At 30.1% G+C, this 22,371-nt stretch overlaps 1 protein-coding gene across 3 annotated transcripts; it reads right to left on the reverse strand.

Annotated features, from left to right (window-relative positions):
• Positions 1–6,990: 6,990 nt before the first annotated feature.
• On the reverse strand, positions 6,991–20,733 carry LOC107445342 (uncharacterized). 3 transcript variants are annotated; one of them, XM_016059711.3, is made up of 4 exons: positions 20,598–20,733; positions 15,134–15,675; positions 12,376–12,993; positions 6,991–9,978 (listed from the first exon to the last, which is right to left on the reverse strand). In XM_016059711.3, the coding sequence occupies exons 2-4, from the start codon at positions 15,285–15,287 to the stop codon at positions 9,569–9,571; spliced, it is 1,182 nt and encodes a 393-aa protein (XP_015915197.2). In that variant the 5' UTR covers positions 15,288–15,675; positions 20,598–20,733; the 3' UTR covers positions 6,991–9,568. The 3 variants fall into 3 exon arrangements, with proteins under 3 accessions (XP_015915197.2, XP_015915196.2, XP_042898687.1); XM_016059710.3 differs by lacking the exon at positions 20,598–20,733 and adding an exon at positions 19,454–19,650; XM_043042753.2 differs by lacking the exons at positions 15,134–15,675; positions 20,598–20,733 and adding an exon at positions 19,473–19,655.
• Between the last annotated feature and the right edge of the window lie 1,638 nt (positions 20,734–22,371).

Below are 22,371 nucleotides of genomic sequence, written 5' to 3' on the forward strand. Positions count from 1 at the left end.
AACGATACGTGTTTATAAAAATCTATACCACATATTTTCGAAGGAGTTAAAGAACAAAATAAGAGATGGAACGATACATATTTTTTAAAATCCACGCCACATATTTTCGAAGAAGTTAAAAACAAAATGAAAAACGAAACGATGCATGTTTTTAAAAATTTACTACAAATATTTCAGAAGGAATTAAAAACAAAATAAAAGACGGAACGATACATGTTTATAAAAATCGACACCACATATTTTCGCGGGATTTCAAATCAAAATAAAGAACGAAACGATATTATGAGATTTTCTTGAAAATCATGTTATTTTTATTAAACGTTTTACTAGAATCAAAAATAAATTCATTAAAAAATTTAAATGCAAAATAAAGTAAAGGTAAATAGATTTTAAGTTCTAGTCATTCTTTGGATACACTNTTTTTTTTTTTTTTTTTTGGAAATCTAACTATCTGACATAAAACCCAATTTAAAGGTTAATATTGAAAAAAATTATATAATAAAAAAATTTCATTCTTCATTCATATTCTAAATCATATCAATTAATAGTTTCATTAATAGTCTTCCTTCAATGTTCGCAATTGCTCATAAAGTTCATTCGCTAATTCTCGGGGTTCTGCCAAAAGAAGTTCGACGGAAGAAAAATAACTGGAAACCACTGCACTATGCTGCACGTCTTACGTGTAATTTATTGATAAAACATTAATGATCAATAAATTACATAAAATAACAAGAACACTTCACTTCATACAAGAACACTTCATACAAAACAATTTTATTATAATAATAAAATAAAAACAGTCATGGGCTGATGCATTTGACTAAACGACTCACTTCAATGACAATTTTCAGAAATATAATCTAAATGAGACAAAGAAATTTTAGGTAAGGCATTTTCAGTATTGAAAATTAAAAACTATAAAATATGTTATATTTTTCAGTCATCTAGTAAGGTGTGAGATGTATAAAAAAGGAAAAGCAAATATGGTTGCAATAGCAATTTTTACATGGGTAACGTAAAAAAAAAGCAATGAAGTAATAAATAACATCTAAAAAATTATATGTCGCAACGGGATTGTATGCAATGTTGTAAAAATGCATCATCCCTAAAACATCAGACATTTATTTTCAGTTTAATTTTTAAAAAAAATTGAAACGCTCACGTTTTCTTCCCAAAAGAGTGCAAGGATTTAAAAAAAAAAATAATCCTAAAGTCCATAACTATCAAAAATTGAAACGAGCATACAAAACTAAATAAACGCTTTTTAATTAGTTTCGCAGAAAATATTTTTTAAGTCAAAAATTAAAATTTACTTTTACTTCATTTTACGCAGTGCTAATACGAAGATCATACTAATAATTGCCTCCTCTGATCTCATCAATAGCCAAACTTTTGAGCTTGTTTAACAGCATATTATGATTGTCATGAGCATATTTATGAGTATTATGATTTATAATAACAAAATATTACACATTAAATATATTAAAAAAAGTTTATCAGAAAGGCATTCTTTTAAAAAAACATAATAATTTTGGCAGAAAATAAAAATCAAATTGATCTTGTCGACGAAATGATAGTGTCAGCAAAATGATAATTTTGGCGAAATAAGACTGTCAATGAATTAAGCTGTCGGTCAAATGATCATGTCGGCGAAGTTATAGCGTCAGCGAAGTGATCATGTTGGTGAAATGGGGAGGCCAGTTAGTTATGAATTCAGATACAATGATACATGTTCATATAATTAATATTTTGTGATATAACTATCTTGTTTCTGCTATATAAATCCTAATAATGAAACACTTGTGTTACCATTTTTTTCTTCCTTGTAAAAAGGAGCCGTCCCTTTAAAAGAACGCTGGACACAAGCGGGTTTTTAAGAAAATAGTTGCTGAAGAAGCATCTGTTTCAGAAATTTTTTTGGACATTCTTTGTTCTTTTTACCCAAAAACAGTGAAATTTTGCACATTTTTTGAGAAATGTGTAGGAATATTCTGAAGTAAAAATGTTTATGAGTTATGTGTTATTTTGTTTATAGTTTATGAGTCATTTTATTAACATTGAAGTTATTTTTCTTCTTCATTTTGCAGCGTGTAATTCAGTTTTGCGAAAACCATAACGAGAGTGATAATTTTTTGCAAGCACGTACTGTTACGTCTTTCCGTCTGGCTAGAGTAATTAAATCTAAACTTTAGCTCCTTGCATACTGATACTGGCACTAAAGGTTACAATTATTTCTTGTCGCAACTAGCTTAAAGTGTACCTCTGTAGATTTCATCTCCAACATATAAATCCTTTGTTCAGGGGGTCGATATGCGGACTGTATTTGCGAATGATTAAGTACNTTAATTATTTAAAAAAATTGAAACGCTCATGTTTTCTTCCCAAAAGAGCGCAAGGATTTAAAAAAAAAAATAATCCTAAAATCCATAACTATCAAAAATTGAAACGAGCATACAAAACTAAATAAACGCTTTTTAATTAGTTTCGCAGAAAATATTTTTTAAGTTAAAAATTAAAATTGACTTTTACTTCATTTTACGCAGTGCTAATACGAAGATCATACTAATAATTGCCTCCTCTGATCTCATCAATAGCCAAACTTATGAGCTTGTTTAACAGCATATTATGATTGTTATGAGCATATTTGTGAGTATTGTGATTTATAATAACAAAATATTACATATTAAATATATTAAAAAAATAAAAAAAGTTTCTCAGAAAGGCATTTTTTAAAAAAACACAATAATTTTGGCAGAAAATAAAAATGATCTTGTCGTCGAAATGATTGTGTCAGCAAAATGATTGTTTTGACGAAATAAGAATTGAGTTGTCGGTCAAATAATCACGTCGGCGAAGTAATTGCGTAGGGGAAGTGATCATTTTGGTCAAATGAGGCGGTCAGTTAGCTTTAACTTCATATCCAAAGATAAATATTTATGTCAATAACATTTTGTGATAGAACTGTCTTGTTTCTGCTTTATAAATCCAAATAATGATAAACTTGTTCTACCATTTTTTTCTTCTTTGTAAAAAGGAACCGTCCCTTTAAAAGAACGCTGGACACCAGCGGGTTTTTAAAAAAATAGTTGCTGAAGAAGAATCTGTTTCAGAAATGTTTTTGGACATTCTTTGTTCTTATTACGCAAAAACATTAAAGTTTTGCACATTTTTTGAGAAATGTCTAGGAATATTCTGAGATAAAAAACGTTTATGAGTTATATGTTATTTTGTTTATAGTTTATGAGTTATTTAATATTAACATTGAAGTTATTTTTCTTCTTCATTTTGCAGCGTGTAATTCAGTTTTGCGAAAATCATAACGAGAGTGATAATTTTTTGCAAGCACGTACTGTTGCGTCTTTCCGTCTGGCTAGAGAAATTAAATCTAAACTTTAGCTCCTCGCATACTGATACTGACACTACAAGTTACAATTATTTCTTGTCGCAACTAGCATAAAGTATACCTCTATAGATTTCATCAACAACATATAAAAAAATGAATCTTAGAAACAATAAATTTCAAAAAAATCCCCAACTAAAATAACGCATTAACTAGGAATTTCTCAAGTTTTGAAAAAAAAAAAAAAAAAAAAATNAAAAAAAAAAAAAAAATTCTGAATGTGTTTGAAAGGAATATGCACAAGTCATGAAAATTTTAGTAGAAACTGAAAGGGAATATCTAATTGTGATAAATTGATGAATTAAACGGGTATAAAAAACAGTCCTCAATTATATAATTCTTCGGATGGGATAAAATAATATTTTAGTTCCTACATGATACATTTCACTAACATTGATTTATTTTTATGTAACCTTAAATGACATTATTTATGATACTAAGACAGAAAGTTTTAATTATAATCACTTACTAATCATAAAACTGAGTTTATTTAATCAAAACACTATACTATGCATTAAATACCATTAAAAAGTAAAATTCCGCAAAAATTCAGAATTTAAGATTGAATATTGCACTACCCTTTTAATCGAATAACCCGCTTAATAGCTTAAATTTGGCTGGTACCGATGGTATTCCTTTAAGCGGGGTTGACTGTATTTATAATGCCTTGTTTTCACAGTGCACTCTTCGACTTTTAACAATTAACAATGGTCAATCGTATTTTGACCACTTTTTGACTTAAACAAAGTTAGCTAAAGAAAAGAAAATTAAAAATTTCAAAAACTTGGCTTTTTAAGTGAGTAAAAAAAGAAAAAATAATTCTTCTTAATGTTGAGCTCATCACTTTTGTAATAGGCTTCTATGATTCACACCAAATTTTACCCTCAACTTAGCTATCAACTTATCTTCAACTTAGCTAAAGATAATAGCTTCCTGGCGCGTAATTGATTATCCTATGGTTACCCACCTAAGGAGAATTTTGCTTCATTTTCTCTTCTTGGAGATTCATATCTCTTCATGGAGCATTTTGTTGTACTAGTGCATTTTGTGAAAAAAACATTAAATAAAAACACACACACACGCATAAAAATTATATGGAGATACCAGATACATTCAACTCATTTTAAACTGTTCTATATGAGCGTGCAACACATTTATGGCTTTTTCGAACAACTCTATTTAATTGAGTAATATTTCTGTTTTTAAAATTTCTTAGAATTTTTCTCATGCTGTTCAATAGATTCAGTTTTATTGTCAGAGTTACTTCAGTAATTTAATTTCAAAACATTTTGTAAAGGACCCGGAAAATTTTTAGGGTCTTGAGCCTGAATTTGTCTTGATCAGTCCCTGGTTACAGTCCCCTTGCCATCTGGCCAACCGTGTGAGGTTTTCGTAGTTTTCCTCTCCATGTAAGGCACATGCGGGTTATTTCCATCAAAAAGTCCTCCACGAAGGCAAATTTGTCCAAATACTTGATCCCTTGTCTTCTGGATTGAGTTCTGATGAGTTGAACATTAGTAGTCGTAAAGCCAAAACAATTGGGTCATCTGTTCAAAGACGATTATAAAATTATATATATATATATNTACATTGTGGTTTAAAAGGCAACTTTACTGCACTATTTTTAATCCAATTACAATTAAGTATAATATAGCATCGAGCACATTCTGTGTTTCTTATATAGAAACAAGATATTTCAAGGAGGTAGGTAGTTTAATTACGTCGCTCTAGAGCTGCACAATGTGATGTTGGGGACGGTCTGGGAAACATCCATGAGGTTGAAACGAAGACATACCATTAAAATTTTTATCCTCTATCGGCACCCCCGATTTAAGGATGAAATCGAGAAATTCAGGATAGAACAGTTTAACGAGAACTGATACCGCTCACCCTCAGTCTTTCCGCTATCTGATAAAAGTGGTGAAACACACACCACTGCCAGTGTTGCTTGACTTTGGTGACCTACTAGGAACCGTGTCTTACTATTGAAATATAAATAGTGTTAATTAAATTTGAATGGACAAAAATATAAAGTTTATTAAATTTTAAATAAGAGCTCAGAAGTAAGGCTGTATTGATTCTCTCAACTAAAGTAACTTTATAACTAAATTTAAACAAACGTAATTCGCTAAATAAATAGTAAATACCTTAAAGATAAAGAACTTAAAGTGTAAAAATTTACCCATATTCAAGGATGGTGTTGTATTACTTGATAATGCAGGCATATTAAAGTTGAAAATAGTTGTATCCAAATAAAGCGGAGAGCTATGTATACCATACACTGTAATACATTCTATAGAATTCAACGCTGACTAAAATCCGACACACAAAAAATCCTAGAGAGTTTTGATCATTGTAAAAGAGTTGAGGATTATATAGAAGAGCGTACAGCTGGCACGAAATAGGGGAGGCTTACCTCACGCTGTTCATCACACGTAGCTTATCACACGCGGCTTCCACCACGCGGATCTTCACACGTGGTGTAGCAGCTGTCAGATCAGAGAAAATTTGCGGGAAGAATTATTGAATCGCATAAGATGTCATTTATAAAACGTGTCACATGCGTACCATAAAAAACAATTGCTTACAAATTTTAAATGTTAAGAGCGATTAAGGAGAAGTTTTATTAGTTTTTATTTGAATAATTATAAAAATTATAATTATTAAATTATAATTATTAAATTATAATTATTAAAAATAATGACAAATACAATTAAGGATAAACTTTAGTAATTTTCAATTGAATAGTGTCGCAACACGGTACACTTTTAATTATTAAGAACAATAATATAAGCAATAAAGGAGAAACTTCATTAGTTTCCATTTAAATAATATTGTATCCCAGGTATATACCTTAATTCAAGAGAATCAAGATAAAATTCCACAAGTATAAAGAGGTGTTGAGGAACCCGTCATTAACGAAGAAATCGTAATTCATATGAATGAAACAAGATTCCAAGGTATCAAGATGAGCTTCTGTGACAGGGGTAGAAAAAAGTTTGGCATTTGACAAAAATTAAATTTGAACCCAAGATTCTAACAATGGGCGGCAATAAGTGATTTATCGCATGTGTTTGTTTTGCCTAATGTTACGACTTTAGCTACATAGTACAAATTAGAAGCGCTTGAAAATTTAGATTCAAGGAACATTGGTTACTCGCCATCTAACAATAGCGCGTGAAAATGCATTTTACCCTGGTTTGCCTCGCTATTTGCAGTTTTTATGGTTGTGTTTTTTCACGTTTACAAGTTTTTCATCTTCTCTTTCACTATCGGCTGCAGCGGTTTTTTTTTTTTTTTTTTTTTTTTTTTTTTTTTTNTTTTCTTTTTCTTTTCTTTTTTTTTTTTTTTTTTTTTTTTTAAATTTTTGGTGGCAACTTCACATTTTCTGTTTCAAGTCGTTTATGTTTCTGTTTGTTGCAAAGTTATTCGTTACTTGCTTGCAAAGAAATTCACGCTATCAATATTTTAATCACTTTAAGACTAATTAGAGTTCAAAATAAGCCTTCAATCAAAATTGTGTATGCAATTTCTGATAGAAACGAATTAGCTGACACAAAACTATAGAAGGATGAAAATAATAAAATAAACAAATTTTAAAAAGCTTTATTTCAAAAATCAAATCTTGCAGATAAAACTATCTTATAATACATAAAACAGAAATATATTTTTCTTAACAAATAATTCGTATTTTAGATTATTATAATAGCAGTAAGTAAAGGTCAAAATCTGACTTCAAATTTTGGAAACGATAACATTATTCTATTACTCAAAAAGTTAACAAATAAACTAGTCAGCAGTGAAAAATTTTCTTAACCTAGCCATTTTTTTCTTTTTACTAAATCTTAAAGTGATAGTGAAATTGTTGATTAAGCAACAATTTCACAATTAAAGCAATGAGTTGAAAATTTTAACACGCAATGCAGTCCATTTTTACCAAAAGTTTATGAGGGAAAATTGCTTAGAAATTAAGTTTTAAAGATAAAAAAATAACATTTACAAGATAAAAATGATATATCATTTATATGATATTTCATTTTAAAGATAAAATGTTATATACTCATACATTATTTTCGTAAAATTTTAAGACTTGCTCATAATATCTTCTAAGCAATTAGATCTTCCCAAGTACTATTTCTAATAGATATTTCGATTTTAAAAACAGGCCATGATTTACATATAATTAATTTATAATTAATTTAAATTCTAACTTAATTTATAATTAATTTGAATTCTGACTTAATTTACAATTGATTTTAATTCTAACTTCATTTATAGTTAATTTGAATTCTAATTTAATTTATAATTAAATTGAATTCTGACTTAATTTATAATTAATTTTAATTATAACTTAATTTATAATTAATTTGAATTCCACCAATTCAAGTTCACAGCAGCAGACATGTCAACAATACTTGCCCTAGTCACAATTTAAATATTTCACTGTAACGTAGCTTCGTAGTGGGTCAAAGGAACACTAGCAGCAAAATAACTTGGGCTTTCATTTTACCAATATTCCCGAATCTCGGCACAATAAAGATTTAAAGGGCAAATATTTTCCAATGTTGGCTCACTAAAAAATTGTCAAATTCACCCGATATTTTATAGTCATTATTCAGCCAATATAAGCCCTATTTTGGTTGTATATAGACTAATATTGGCCCTACATAGAACCAATATTAAAAAATCTAGACATCCTAATATTGGTCCCTCGGTGCATGTTCACATAGAATCCATATTGAGCTAATTTTGAGACCAACTGGAGCCAAAGTAAAATTGTTGCTAGGGAAAATTCAGAAATTTTTTTTTTAAAAAATTAGAATATTTTTTAAGAAATTCAGGGCATTTTATGGAATGTATCAAACATATATATATACAGATATCAAACTACTTTTGCAAATGGCAAAATTGTGGCAAAACTGAAAAAAAAATCATTTGCTCTACTTTAAAGAAAATTTTATTACAAGAATAATTAAATTTAATTAGTTTAATTTTAGAATTTATTTATATAGAACAAGAAATTTTAACAGTTTTGAGAATAATTTTAACAATACTGAACAAAATGCTCAAATCAATGCATTGAAAAATTTTATAGTACTGTTGCATTAAAAAAATAACCAGTATCAATTAGTTAATATTTCTTCATACTAATATTTAATTAAAATTTGTAGTTGAGTTCAATATTTCTTTAATCAAATCATTTTAAACCTAAGTTTCAAAAATCTCGAGATGAGAGAACTATATATATGTCTCTTAGCATTTTTGTAAAAAAAGTAATTTAGTAGATTATTCTTCAATTCATCATTTAAAAATTCTATGATATGCTTATTGCATTGTTGATTGGAATTGATCATTTTCAAATCATATGAGAGAGAAGAATCAATAATTGGGAAACAAGACATTTTTTACTGCATTTGCTTAAATAATAAATAAGCATATGACCCCTGAATTCAAAATATTATTGATTTAATTCCATACAAATTTTAAAATATAAAATTGTTAATTGATTTTTTTTCATAGAATGATTCAATTCCCTAGAAAGTTTAAACAACGAAACCTGTGTGTAAGGCTATGTCATAGTGTCACGAGATGAGAAAGAGGGTTAAATCATTTGAAGATGCAAATTACAGCTGATGCTTCGTATCTTGAGATAAGAAAAAGGGTAAAATCATCTGAAGATGCAAGTTACATCTGATGCTTAGAGACATGAGATAAGAAAAAGGGTAAAATCATCTGAAGTTACACATTATCTCTGATTCTTCATATCATGAGATGAGAAAGAGGATAAAATCACCAAACATCACATTTTCTGATGGTTTTTCAGGATATTAAAAATAAAATTTTAGAAAATGTTAAGTCTGATATTTCCTTTAACGAGTTTAGAAAGATAAAAGCCTAGCCAATTTTGCGATTTTTTTTAAAAAATTAAATAGTTTATGTATCTAATTTATTTGTGTATAATGAACTCCATACAATTCTTTCCGACAAGATAATATAAAATTATAATTTAGAAAATATTTGTTCAAAAAAATCAAGCCACTAAGTTCCTGATAAGTTTAGGATACAAAGTTTTGGGTGCACTATTTTAATAATTTTTTAAATATCTGAAAGGTATATGTATGAATGCTAAGATTTTCATACTCAATTATTTTTAATTCAATATTGGTACTAACGTAGTTGACACTTTTTACAGTATTCATGGTTTTTCAACCTTTCCCTCAGATCTTTTAGAAGTTTAGCTTCATAATTATCCTTCTTGCGTACTACTTTGCGCTCATAAAAGAGCTTCAAGACACCGTTTATTTTCTTAATGACTGCATCAAAACCTGTAGTGTATTGGTAGACCATTTCTCCAGGATGGTGCATTCCGCGCACGTGAGTTACGAACGCATCAAATGTATCAATGTCCATTATATGATCAGTCTCTTCATTTTCTTTCCACAAACCAGGCGTTCGTCTCGGCGAAATAGTGGTACTCTTTCCTGTCGTTTTACCACGCTGACTTTTCAGTTCTTTTGGATTTTTAGTACCCTTGATGAAAGTCTTCGGTTGTAATCGTTGAGCATCATTTGGCAAACCTGAGAAGAAAAATGCTTGCATTTATATTTCCACTAATAGACACTCCACTAGCAATAAAGTCATTTTTCTTAACTAATTAAGAACAATTCAGAGTCTTTCGCTAGAAAACAGAACTAATTAAATAGTAGTGGGGTAAAAACCTTAATTTTACTCCATTCTCCTCTATGTGTTATTTTTTCTGACTTTAAAAATAATTTTAACTTTTCGAAGTATCTACCCTTCATAAAAATAATGTTATAAAGCAGAACTATTTCCATTTAGCAATAATTTATCAGTTTGAAAATAATTAAATTATAAAGTGAATGTTAAATAACCTGCTGAAGTATCATTTCTAGTAGGACAATGTTGTTGTTTCTAATGCCACTTGCCGGTACCAGCCAGTCTGCTTGTGAAATCAAACGAATTTGAGGCAGAGGGTGCGTTTCTTGTTTTTCAATGGCCAAGAATACGACTTCAGACAAACACACGTCACAACCCTTTTATGGAACTGATTCATTCATACACAGATGGTGATTTTGACTTGAACCAGAGAACAATCAATCTCCAATTAAGTACCCCCCCCCACAGGTAAGACTTGTAATGGGAACATGGGGGATTTTGTAACCCGACAGATTTTAAGTGCACCATTCACCATTTACTACAAGGGTAGTCTTCAGCCGGTGGGAATCAAACTCACGACCTCTTAGTAATTGGCCGAATGCCCTATTAACTAAGCTATCCCGGCCCTGTAGGGCAATGTATTTCCATAATAAATTAGGGTTATTTTGTCCACTACTCAGTAACTTTCTTTCGCAGAGTGTCATAAGGACTATGGTATACGATACAGATGCAAGTAATGAGGAAAACGTTCACATTACTAATCATGACCCCAGTAACAGAATTCAAGGAGTTAATTTGCAACTCAATCTTCATCAATCCAAGTTTTCCTATGACCTCAACTCAATCAGAAACTATTACTTTAAAAAATCTATCTCAATCTAACATACAGGTAGCAAAATTTTCAAATGTAAGATCCTGACATATAAAACTTTATGTTGTTTTAAATTTAAATTGAGTTTATTATTTACATCGCACTAGAGCTGCACAATGGGCTGTTGGCGACGATCTGGGAAACATCCCAGAGTACATGCCATCAGAAATTTGATCCTCTGCAGAGCTCTCCTCTCCAGTTTTGCTAGTCTGGAGACCTGGGCCCAGTGTCGAGCACTTTACGGTAGAGCAGTTTCAAAGAACGCATCACCGCAGGAGAAAATTTTCGTCGCAAATTTTCTTTTCCCTACATAACTAATTTAAAGCAAAGATAATTTGAGTTTAGATAAACCTAGATTAAATCATGAAGTTTCAATGGCTTAAAAAATTTTCAAAATACCAAACGGCAAACAAATTTTTGGAATATAACTTCTCCATTGCGCAATCCTAAGTTATCTTCTCTTATTTTATTTTCATATTGATATTTTAAAATTTTATTTTCAGTACTTTGAACTTCATGGCATACTCTAGGTTTGCCCAAACTCACTTTTTCTCTTCTTTAAATTTTAAACTTGTTATAAAGGTGAAAGAGAATTGGCGACCAAAAGTTTCTCCCGATGTATGGCGTCCTCTTTATACCTCATACATTAGGTCTCTTCGAAAGCCTCACCTTCTCTCTCACAGGCCCCAGCTTGTGAGGCTGGCTTGATTTTAATAATCTACTGGGAATAATACCTCATGATCAGTCCATTGTGGGACTAATTTTATATGATAAGACAAAAAAAAAGTCGAATAAATCCCTGCACAGTTAAGATAGTAATCGAGTAGAAGAAAAAAAATTCTTTATTTTTTTGCTGTTTGTGATGACTCGCGATTCACCTTTTTAGAAAGAAGTTTAGAGATAGTTTAAAAAGAAATCTCAGCAATTTCTTCCCATTAGATTACTTTCTTTTTTAATTAAGATGAAAAATAATCTGCAGATCCTAAAATAAAATCTACAGCACCGATGCCATGCTGGAAGATTTCTGCTGACGTGCTGACAGACTCATATGACTAAATTATGTCTGACGATAAAAGAGCGGCGGAAATGAAACGAGACATTAAAAGTTTGAAAAATTCGCGAACTTGAAAGCAAAAAATTCTATAATTGCAATATTCCTCGAGTTGTAATATTTAAAGTAATGCTTCGCAAACTTTTTTTTAACATATTGTGCTCCATCAAAGAAACAAAGACAAAGAAAAGAAGAAATATATAGCGACACATAATAACATATATTATGTCTAACAATAATGAGCCCAGAACTGATTAAAGAAATTAATTACTCTAACTAATTGAGAAATAAATAAAATTTAGCTAGAAACTAAAATCTGGCAGCAGTTGACGGTACAAATTAAAAAAACTACATGAGCAAAAAGAGATATTTTACCTTGCGATGTAGATCGATTAGGAGAGCTTCCATTTGAAGAAATTGTTGTAATTTCTTGATTTCTCCCATAATATGAGATCTCGCTAGGTGCGGATGTGGATGGTAAATCTTTATCAAAATACTCAAGCGTTGCTGTTGTTGAATTTTTATTTGAAGGCGTAATCGACGATTCTTTTCTACGAAGTGATGCTGTTGCTGTGTCTTTATTAGTTAAAGATTGCCTGTTGCCAGTGTTCGAAGATTTTTTAAAATTTTTCGGATGTGATGCCTGGCCAATACCATCTTCAGTAAGATTCCTTCTTTGTATATTGCTCCCAGAACTACTTGGCTTTCTTATAAATGTTCTATTGGCGCTACTTTTTGCATTGCTACTTTTTGCAACGCAATTGGTTCCGAACGATTTATTTCTTCTCGCGGGTTTCGGCACTGTAGGTGGAGAGGGTGGAATATAAATATTTTTGATTTCCACAGTACAGTTTTTGATTTTACAATTCATTTTATGCTCTTGTGACTGTTTCGAGAGACTTTTGGAGTCTTTTTTTCCAGGAAGATTTCTGCTTGAGGAATGAGTTCTAGAAGAATTGGGTGAATCCTTATTTATCCTGAAGTTACGTATTTCTGGAAGAAAAAAAGACAATTTATAAATGTATAACCGGAAGAATCAAACGAAAATCTGGTTAACATTTAACTAAATCAGTATTGACATTTACTATATTTCGTTTTGTGTGAAGAGAAAATTTAAATCCAACAATGCTTTAAAGCTTTAAAATAAAAGCTGTTATTGCTTTAGATACGAGGGTTGCTATTTATATTTCTGGCCTAATAATGAAAAAACAAGCATGTAGGATCGAAATTGGTTTCATTGTTTTTCAAAATATTCTCCATGATGATCAATAAATTATTTGCATGCGTTTGAACCAATTTTCAAAGCACTTTTTCCAGTCCGATTGAGGTAACTCCAAAACATGCGTTTTGAATGCATCAACCGCTTCTTCGGGGGTCGAAAATCGTTGTCCACATAATTTATTTTTTATGTGTGTGAATAAGAAGAAGTCATTGGGTGCCAAATCAGGGCTGTACGGTGGATGACAAATCAGTTCGATCTTTCGCTCCGTCAGAAATGCCTTTGTTTGAGTCGATCTGTGAGAGCTCGCAATGTCATGATGAAAAATGATTCGCCTGTTCTTCTGCTTTTTTCGAATTTCTCCGATGACTTCTGGCAAACAAATGGTCGTGTACCATTCAGAATTGACCGTCCTGCGTTGCTCTAACGCCACTGTTGCCACATGACCGTTAATGCCGAAGAAACAGGCAATCATTTGTTTNAATGTTCAGCATTCCTTGGCTTAATTCTATTGCTCGATACCAATTCCTGATAGTCAAAATTTACTATAATCAACAATTTTCTCCGGTATTTATCCCATTTAGTAAGCTGTAAAAAAACCTATTTTTCCAGTACTTATAGTAGGTATCATGATCCGTATATATAGTACATATTAGAATAACGCCGAGTAACATATATATATAGTTTATCAAGAATCTTTAAAATGTTTGCGCACACATATGTAAATAAAGCATTAAAAAAATTATATCATTTCGAATATAAAGTAATAAATTCGAAATGATAAAGACACTTAGATATTTTACAACTTCTTTTATGAGACCCTTGTCGATCGTTTTTTTAATTTTTTTTAAACCTATTAGGTGCATTTTCAAAATTATTACTACGAAACATTTTTAAATTTCTAAAACACTGTCCGATACGAATTAAAGTAATAAATGTAAATTGCTGCAAACTTATAAGTATTTAAAATTTAATTTTATATCCGGCGTTGGACTCTGAGTTTACAACTACCAATGTTCAATTCCGTAACCTCGCCTAGCAACCCTTACTGTTGCCAAGGCCAGAAATATAAATAGCAACCCTCGTATAGTTACTGAAAGTTCTAGTTAGTTCACGGAAGATGTTTGAAGTGCGTAAACAAAGGATAGAGTGTTAAAAAAGGAGACATGGCCATACTTGTGCAATGAGGGTATAGAGTTGTACTTTTGCTAAAACGCTATACAGTAAGAAAAAAGCTTCATGGCAAATTCTGTTTTACACACTTAAACAATTTAAAGAATGAGTTCAAGTAAACCATAAAGTTTAAATGCTGAAAGAAAATTTTCATAACAGCGAAATAAAAGCAAATTATGGTTATTTTAATACAAAGTAATACTGTCAGAATTTGCATTTTGATATTTTGAAAAAATAAATTTCCGCATTTTAAATTTCATGGTTTATTTGTATTATTTCCGCATTTTAAACTCTTGGTTTATTTGAACTTTTATACTTCTTTACTTTTTTCTACACTTCAAAATTTACTTATTAATCTAGATAAAACAGAATTTTACATGAAACGTTTTCCCCCCGGTATAGTGACCTCTTAAGGAACCATATGTATCAGTAGGCCTTTTTATAAAAATACAGATACGCGGTGTTGTGTGTTGTTTCGAGAAATAAAGGATGGGCCCAATAGAATTTTATCAGCTGATAAGTTTTAAACCTAGCTAACGTAATGAAATTATATGTATAAACGTGCTCCCCCAAAATAAACCCTTTCTCCACCAAAAGATTTGTACGGTACACAAAAAGAAGCCTGGATAAAAATGAAAATTTCGCATGAATTGGAAATCCTCGTTGCTACAGCAGATGCAAATTTTCTAACGATACAATACAATATTAACAGATATTTTAAGAAATATTTACAGAACTCACTTGATTCTTCAGAGGTGGTTTGATGTGGTCTTGCAGACAATTGTGTGTTTTTGGATGTTTTACTCGAACTAGTTCTCGGAGCAGTTGCTGATGCAGTGAACAAAGCTCCATTAATTTCATCAGGACGTTCAAAAATACGAAAGACGTTTGCCATTCTACAAGAACTTTTATTTTTTATGCTAAAGCTAGAACTCTTCGTAGGCCGAGAAGTTGAACTTTCTCTATAATTATCAGAACACTTTCTTTGACTGCCAATTGTTGAGGATGAAAACTGACTTTAGTGGTCTTTGTCTAATTCTCGATGGGAGCTTATAGTTGATAAAATGTCATAAGTCGATCAGCTCATTTCTCTTTATTGAATAACTCTGATTTGGGGAGTAAGAAAAGTTTATAGTGTTCTTTTCTCTTTAAAGGCGAAAGACTTACAAATGTCGATTCTTACAAATGTTGATTTTGAGTTTTTCCCAATGATTTGAATCATGGAGGTGAAATGATTGCTTTTATAATTATTCTCCAGAAATTGTCCAGCATAGTGTATTCAACTGTAATAGAAATATATGTATATAATAGAAATATACGTATGTAATAGAAATATATGTATGAAATAGAAATATATGCGTACAATAGAAATGCAGTCAAAACCCGTTATAGTGAAGCTTCAAGGGACCGAAATTTCGGTTCACTATATCCGTACTGCAAACAATTTTAACTAATTTTCCGAACTGCTTCCTTTTATTACACATTGTTTAAACAAATGACTCATAAAAAGAAATGCAAAAATGATTAAACAATTTGTAGTAACAAAAAATTTGCTAACTTTTATTTTTTATTACTCTTCGTCTTGCGGGCCGGAAATTTAGGGATGGCCTTTATTCAGGGATGGGAAACTGAGATAGAAGAATCAAACAAGAAAACATGTCAATGGTTACGTTCCACTTTATAGATGATTTTAAAAATCGGTATATGTATTTTATGTAAAAATTTCAAAATTACCCAAAAAATGAAGAAGAAAAAATCAGTCGAAGACAGAAAAAAGTTCATAATATCCAATTTTCCCTCTCTCTTTTGGTTCACTGTATCCACAAAAAATATTTTAAGTGTATAGCAAGGCACGGGAGAGAACATTTCGGTCACTATATCCGGAAGTAAACTATAGACCATGTTCACTATAGCGGGGTATATGTATGTAATAAAAACTATGTATGTATAAATAAAATTCTTTAAGCAGAAGTAAATGTGAAGTGCTTAAAACTTACTGCTACTATGTTAAATTTAATTTGTTTGAACTTCAGTTATTCTTAAATACTTATTGTTAAGCAATTGTATTGGTCATTTTTATCTTCTTCCTTTTTGTCCATTTTCTTCCACTGTCTTGGAAAAAATAGGCTTCTTTCGGAAGAAATGCCAACCCTGTTTAACCCCTTAACGATCGGTTAATTTTCAAGAAAACGATCATAAATGTGCAAAATAGGTCATAAAAGTAAAAAAATATTTTTTTTAAAATATGTATAACTGTTAGCTGCAACCGTGGCAAAATAAACTTATTTTGGCTTAAATACAGCCTTTTTTCTGAAGAAAGAAACATTTTATGCATCCAAATTCGGAATTACTACGCCCAAAATAAGGGGTAGATGAAAATTTAATTAACCAGTTTTTATAGTTAAACCATTATAACAAGTCAAATATTTGTTACTCTTGTGTCATTTAAATGTGCGAGGTTTCTTTTCATATCTTTTAACTGATTAGTAAAACTAAAGCAATTCTTATACAAAACATTATAAGACTTCGTCCCAAAGGAAAATATATAGTATAATGGGAAATATAAATGAACTAAATAATTTTTATTTATTAATTTGTTATTAATGAAAAAAAATTGCAAGGTACAAAAATGTTTATACAGGAGCTGCATTGCGTCGTAGCATTCCTTGGAAACAACTTTGCTCAGTTATTGCTGCGTAGGTAACCTTTAATAGTCAGTTCTGTGTCTTAAAAGTGTCCAAATATAACAAATTACCCCTCCGCGTATGAGATACCGTCAGTGATGAGTTTTTAGTCGGGGAAACACCCGTTTGTTGCATACATTAACCGGTAGATTTGTGAAGTTTACAAAGCTTCCTACTGGTACTGTTTATCGGTTTTTTTTTTTTTTTCTTTTTTTTTGACAGGGAAGTTTTGGACCACCCCTCAATACAGCCCAGATCTTGCACTAAGTGATTTTCCGAAGTTTCAAATATCATTTTGGCGGCAACCAATACAACGATGATGAAGATGTGAAAACGGTCGTGATCTCTTGGTTATCTAAGCAGGTAGCAAGTTACTATGAAGAGGGTATTCTACTTATAGTTGTAAGGTACGATAAGTGTTTAAGCAAACTTGGGGGCAACTATTTGGGGGGAAAAAGAGAAACATATGTAGAATCAAAAAATGAAAATTTTCGTTCGTTTGGTTTTTATTTTTGAACTGCCCTTACTTGAATGACAGCTCTCGTATATTCAGAATTTTCACTTTTTTTCTTTGAAAAAAAAAAACCAAATGCCATCTCAAGTAACACCAAATATTAGATAACATTAGAAAATGAGTTAAACCTAAGTTTATCTTGCACAACTTCTAATATTAGAAAGACACAAAAGGTCGCTGTTTGCTCTGCATTATACAATATTAGATTCTATGCAAATTAGTATTATCTAGCGTTCGCGTTCGCCGTCAACTGATCAATAAGAACTGATAACAATATTGCATTGAACAATAAACTTATCAAAAACAATCTCCATCTTGCTTAATAATTCGTATTCTCACAAGTAAACAGGTACACTGGCAAAACAACTCGAAAAAAATCAAAGAAAAATAAACCATTAGAGAAAAGCACACACGAATCAAAATTGAGCCTTAATTCATTAAATATTATTTTAGTTTATTAAATATTGATGAGAGTTAATTAATTATTATTTTAAAATTAACTAAATGTTAATGTGTTGATTAAATATTGTGTAAAAAGTGCTTAAAATACAACTATTAAATTTGAAGTAAATGAATAGGAATTTTTCAAATTTCATATTTTTTCAATGCTTTTATTTTTTACACTTCATATATTATTATTATATTTTCATTCACATATTATATTTTCATCATTTTATAAATTGAAAAATTTTTAATACCAGTAAATGCACTGATCGTAATGAGATATGATAGTCATATAAAAATGAAACCTTTTAAACAATTCATTTTTTAAACGATTAATTTTTTTAAACAATTAATTTTTTCAAAGAGTTCATTCAAAAAAACTGCAAATTAAAATAAAATGTTTCAGAATTTTTTAAAAATATTTTTAGCTCAAAGAATAGCACCCAGAGAGAATATTACAATTGGTTGCAATATAGGAGAACTAACTATCAAAGGACATATATGAAGAGCTTAAGGGAAGAACCAGATAAGTGACATTCAAAAAAAAATTGAGGTTGCTCGGGGAAAGTACTTATTTTAATATANAAAAAATATATATATATATATATATATATATAAGCTGCTAAGTGACTTGGTACCAAATAGTTAACGAAAACTACCCTAGAAAATCACCTTGGTGGACATTGAATGCTAAGGAGTGGAGAGAAAAAAAATTGATGAAAATGACAAACTTGAAACAACTTCAATACTTTAAAAAGAAATTTATACTTTTTTACGAATGAATAACTAAAAATGACAACAACAAATAACCCTTAAATAACTTCATACAGTTTTTTTTTTTTTTTTTGTTTGTTTCTGGTTCACATTAGTTTCTGTTTCAGACATACTACCAAAGTAATAAATTTTTTTCTAAATCTCGTTGAAAATAAATATTATTTTGGGTCAATCTTACTGGTTTCTCTACCTTTCATAACATAAAAAAGCTTGACTTTTTTAATCAATTAATCAAAATTATTAAAATTAATTAGTATAATAAGTTTACCAACAATAAAAAATTCCCATAGTTAACAGTAAGTCGGTTATTTATTTAAGTTAAAAACTTAATGTTATAAGGAATTTAAAATTAATCAGTAAAGAATAGTCAATTGCATCAGTCAATTGCGACGATCAAAATTTTATCAAATATTTTATTTTAAGTAAAGATTTAGGTAGTATAAAAGAATGATTTTATAAAATTGGTTATCTTTATTACTTATTATTATACATGACAAAACTCTTAAACATACAAACAACGATCAATCAAGTCAAAGATTATAATTGACACAAATTAAATCATTATTACATTATACTAAATTATTATTAAACAAATATATTTAAATCAAAGTGTGAAACTGGTAAATATACTAATAAAGGTATTACCTGATATGGGGTACCCTACCTAATACATTCATACACCATGATATCTTGTATCAGTCAGTATCAGGAAACTTTCTTCCTTATTTTTCCACCAGCTCCTGTATTTTATGCTTTACCTTTTTTAACTTTTTTTCTTACGCCAAATTAAAAAGGTCCTCACACAGGCCTTTCCTACCTGCTCTGTATTCATCCACCCCAATGATGTCAATCTCAAACAACCAATTAACTTCTAACTGTATGACATCACTAGCATGTCTTGGATGATATCAGTACTTTAATGTCCGTTCCATATGGTTTTTTCTTTGCCACATTAATTATTTTACTGTACATACAAATGTGATACTTACAAACTTTAAAATTTTGGGGCAACTTTTTTCAATTTATTATTATTGTTACTAGCAGAATATTTTTTTTCTTGCGAGTTGAAATTATCTAAGTTCTAAGTAATCAATAAATCGGTAATGATCAACATTTCGAAGTGATGCACAAAATTTAAAAAGATTAGCGTACACAATTGATTTACTTTTAAAAAAATGTATTGTTACTTGTTGCATTTTTAAAAATTAATAATATATATTGCTGTTAATTAGAGAATTATTTATTAAGATAATGGATTGAATGAATTGTATTGATGATTGATTGACGATATGATGGTTTCGGAACTATGTAAATATGATACATCACAATAATAATAGTTATATCTTGGAATAGGACGAAAATTGTCTTTTGTACTTGTGTTTCAATATAGTCATTGAGTTAGAAAAAATATTTACTTTATGAGTTTTAAAAGTATATATCAAGCAAACAAATTAATTAAGGCCGAAAATGAAATCGAGATAAATTAAATTAAGGGGAACGTGATCTAATTATGATCTTAAGAAAAAGTGGTGGTACAATGCTATAGTGGGATAACAATAACCCAATAGGTTCAAATGGTCACAAAGTGTGCGGTTTAAACAAATCGGATGAATTGCTATCACCAAATTTGGAATAAAATGAAATCTAAAATTAATCAAGGTCATAAAATAAAAGATAAAAACACAATGACTTGCTGTATCTATATATAAATATACCATTTAACTCAATTTAGAGGTGTTACGAAAAAGAAATAAAACAAATAACTAAAGCAATAGCAAAAAATACTCACTGTATACAAAAATATTCCAAAAGAACATGCGCAATCAAAATGACGAGACTATGATTTTCAAACATCTTTTAATTGAGCACAACTTTGTAATCACAATTTACACCAGAAAAACATATCTTCTGACACAACTTTAACAAAAGAATTAAAAATGAAATGGGTGACAAGAGAATTTAATAATATTGCGTCATGCATGAAAATAAGATATAAGAGAAAGATAAATTTAAATGGTGATAATTAGATAAATACAGAAGGAACGCTTGAATTTGTAAAGGTTTTTTAAAGTTAAAGACAATTAAAGGCATAAAAAGTAGATATTCAATTTACGGAAATTAATTACGGTTTGAGGATTTCATTAAAATTAAAAGCAAAAAAACAAACAGGATGTAAATAGAAAAAAAATAGTGCGTGGAGTCCCTCCGCGCGGAAGAAGTTAATCTTCGCAACCGGCGACGTTAATTGTAGAAGAATCGGCAGTTGTAGAAGGATCACTAGTTCTATTCAACGACTCTTTTTCCTGCTCCGCTCGCTTCCGTGCTCTGTAATCACTTTAGTATTGTGCATTTTTCCCTCGTGGACCTCTTGAACCAGTGGAAGTGCTTGTGGTTACCTCATCGTCTCGCCCTGGAAAATGTATTTGTATTAATAATGTATGTGAATGCGTCATAATGTAATTTCAGAAGAGAAAACCTGACAATCAATTGATATTCACAAGAGAGGCACCTTGACATAACCTTAAATCCGTCACGTTGTCCGTGGGATTGTTTTCCCTCATTTTTTACAATTGTTATCCACTAAATTTGAAAATAAAAAATACTACCCTATTAAATTATATGTGTATCAAAACAAACTAAAAAAATATTTATAGAAAAACAATACTTTTATGACTTTTATTATTTTTATGCTAGTGAGAACCAAAACAATATGAAAATGAATGACGGAAAACTGGATCCTACCACGTGATTTCCCGACCAATAAAAATGTAGCGTTAAACGTTTAACGCAACCTTGTTGGAAGTCGCATAAGAAGTATAACTTCAATAAATAAATAAAAATTCCCTCGCTAAGTCCGCATCCCGGAAAAAAACAGAGAACGCATCACTCGATGCAACCAGCAATAAAATCAACAAGAAAAATAATGTCTCAGTAGTTAAAAATACTTCGTTAACACGTTGAATGCCATGGGGGTTACAGGTGAACCGCACTGAGTTTGTTCGTATCAAAACGGGGGTCACCGGTGACCGGCGAAGCCAAGATTAATATGAAAACACGAAATTTGAGTAAATTTTCAATCATTTTTCTTATATTATTATCGTTACGTTACTAAAATGGTTTGATGAAATTAATGCAATATAGAACACACAAAAATAGTTTTATTTATATACACAGAATTCTTGATTTAATAAATTAAATTTAATAGATTTTTATCCACCACCATTTCTAAACAATATTTACAAATTTAGTTTGGAGTTATTTATCGTTTGGCCAGACGGGCAAGCCATGTAAAATTAGCGTGGCATTCACCGTGTTAACTGGTATAGATCCAAAAAAGCGACAGCCAAATAAATTTAGAGAGCGGAGAGTTTGAAAATCGGACGATTGCGGAGGTTAAGTAAACCCCCTTAAAAAATAAATGCAGAAAAGGAAAAAGCTGGAAGAGAGGAATATCTCTCTCGAAAGAAAAGTGAAATTTCGCCAGACAAGATATTTTAAAAATAATTATATATATTTAAATTGAGAAAGCAAAACACTAATTTAAGAAAATCACTTAGAAAATT

This window comes from Parasteatoda tepidariorum, chromosome 5 (genome assembly GCF_043381705.1).
Source record: "Parasteatoda tepidariorum isolate YZ-2023 chromosome 5, CAS_Ptep_4.0, whole genome shotgun sequence".
In the NCBI taxonomy this organism is placed as follows: domain Eukaryota; kingdom Metazoa; phylum Arthropoda; class Arachnida; order Araneae; family Theridiidae; genus Parasteatoda; species Parasteatoda tepidariorum.

Bases quoted from the DNA above. Each gene is read 5' to 3' on its own strand.
- LOC107445342 (XM_016059711.3), bottom strand. From the start codon at position 15,287: ATGGCAAACGTCTTTCGTATTTTTGAACGTCCTGATGAAATTAATGGA. The intron at 12,994-15,133 runs GTGAGTTCTGTA...TTTTTCTTCCAG, and splicing joins AACCACCTCTGAAGAATCAA to AAATACGTAACTTCAGGATA. The intron at 9,979-12,375 runs GTAAAATATCTC...TTTTCTTCTCAG, and splicing joins TAATCGATCTACATCGCAAG to GTTTGCCAAATGATGCTCAA.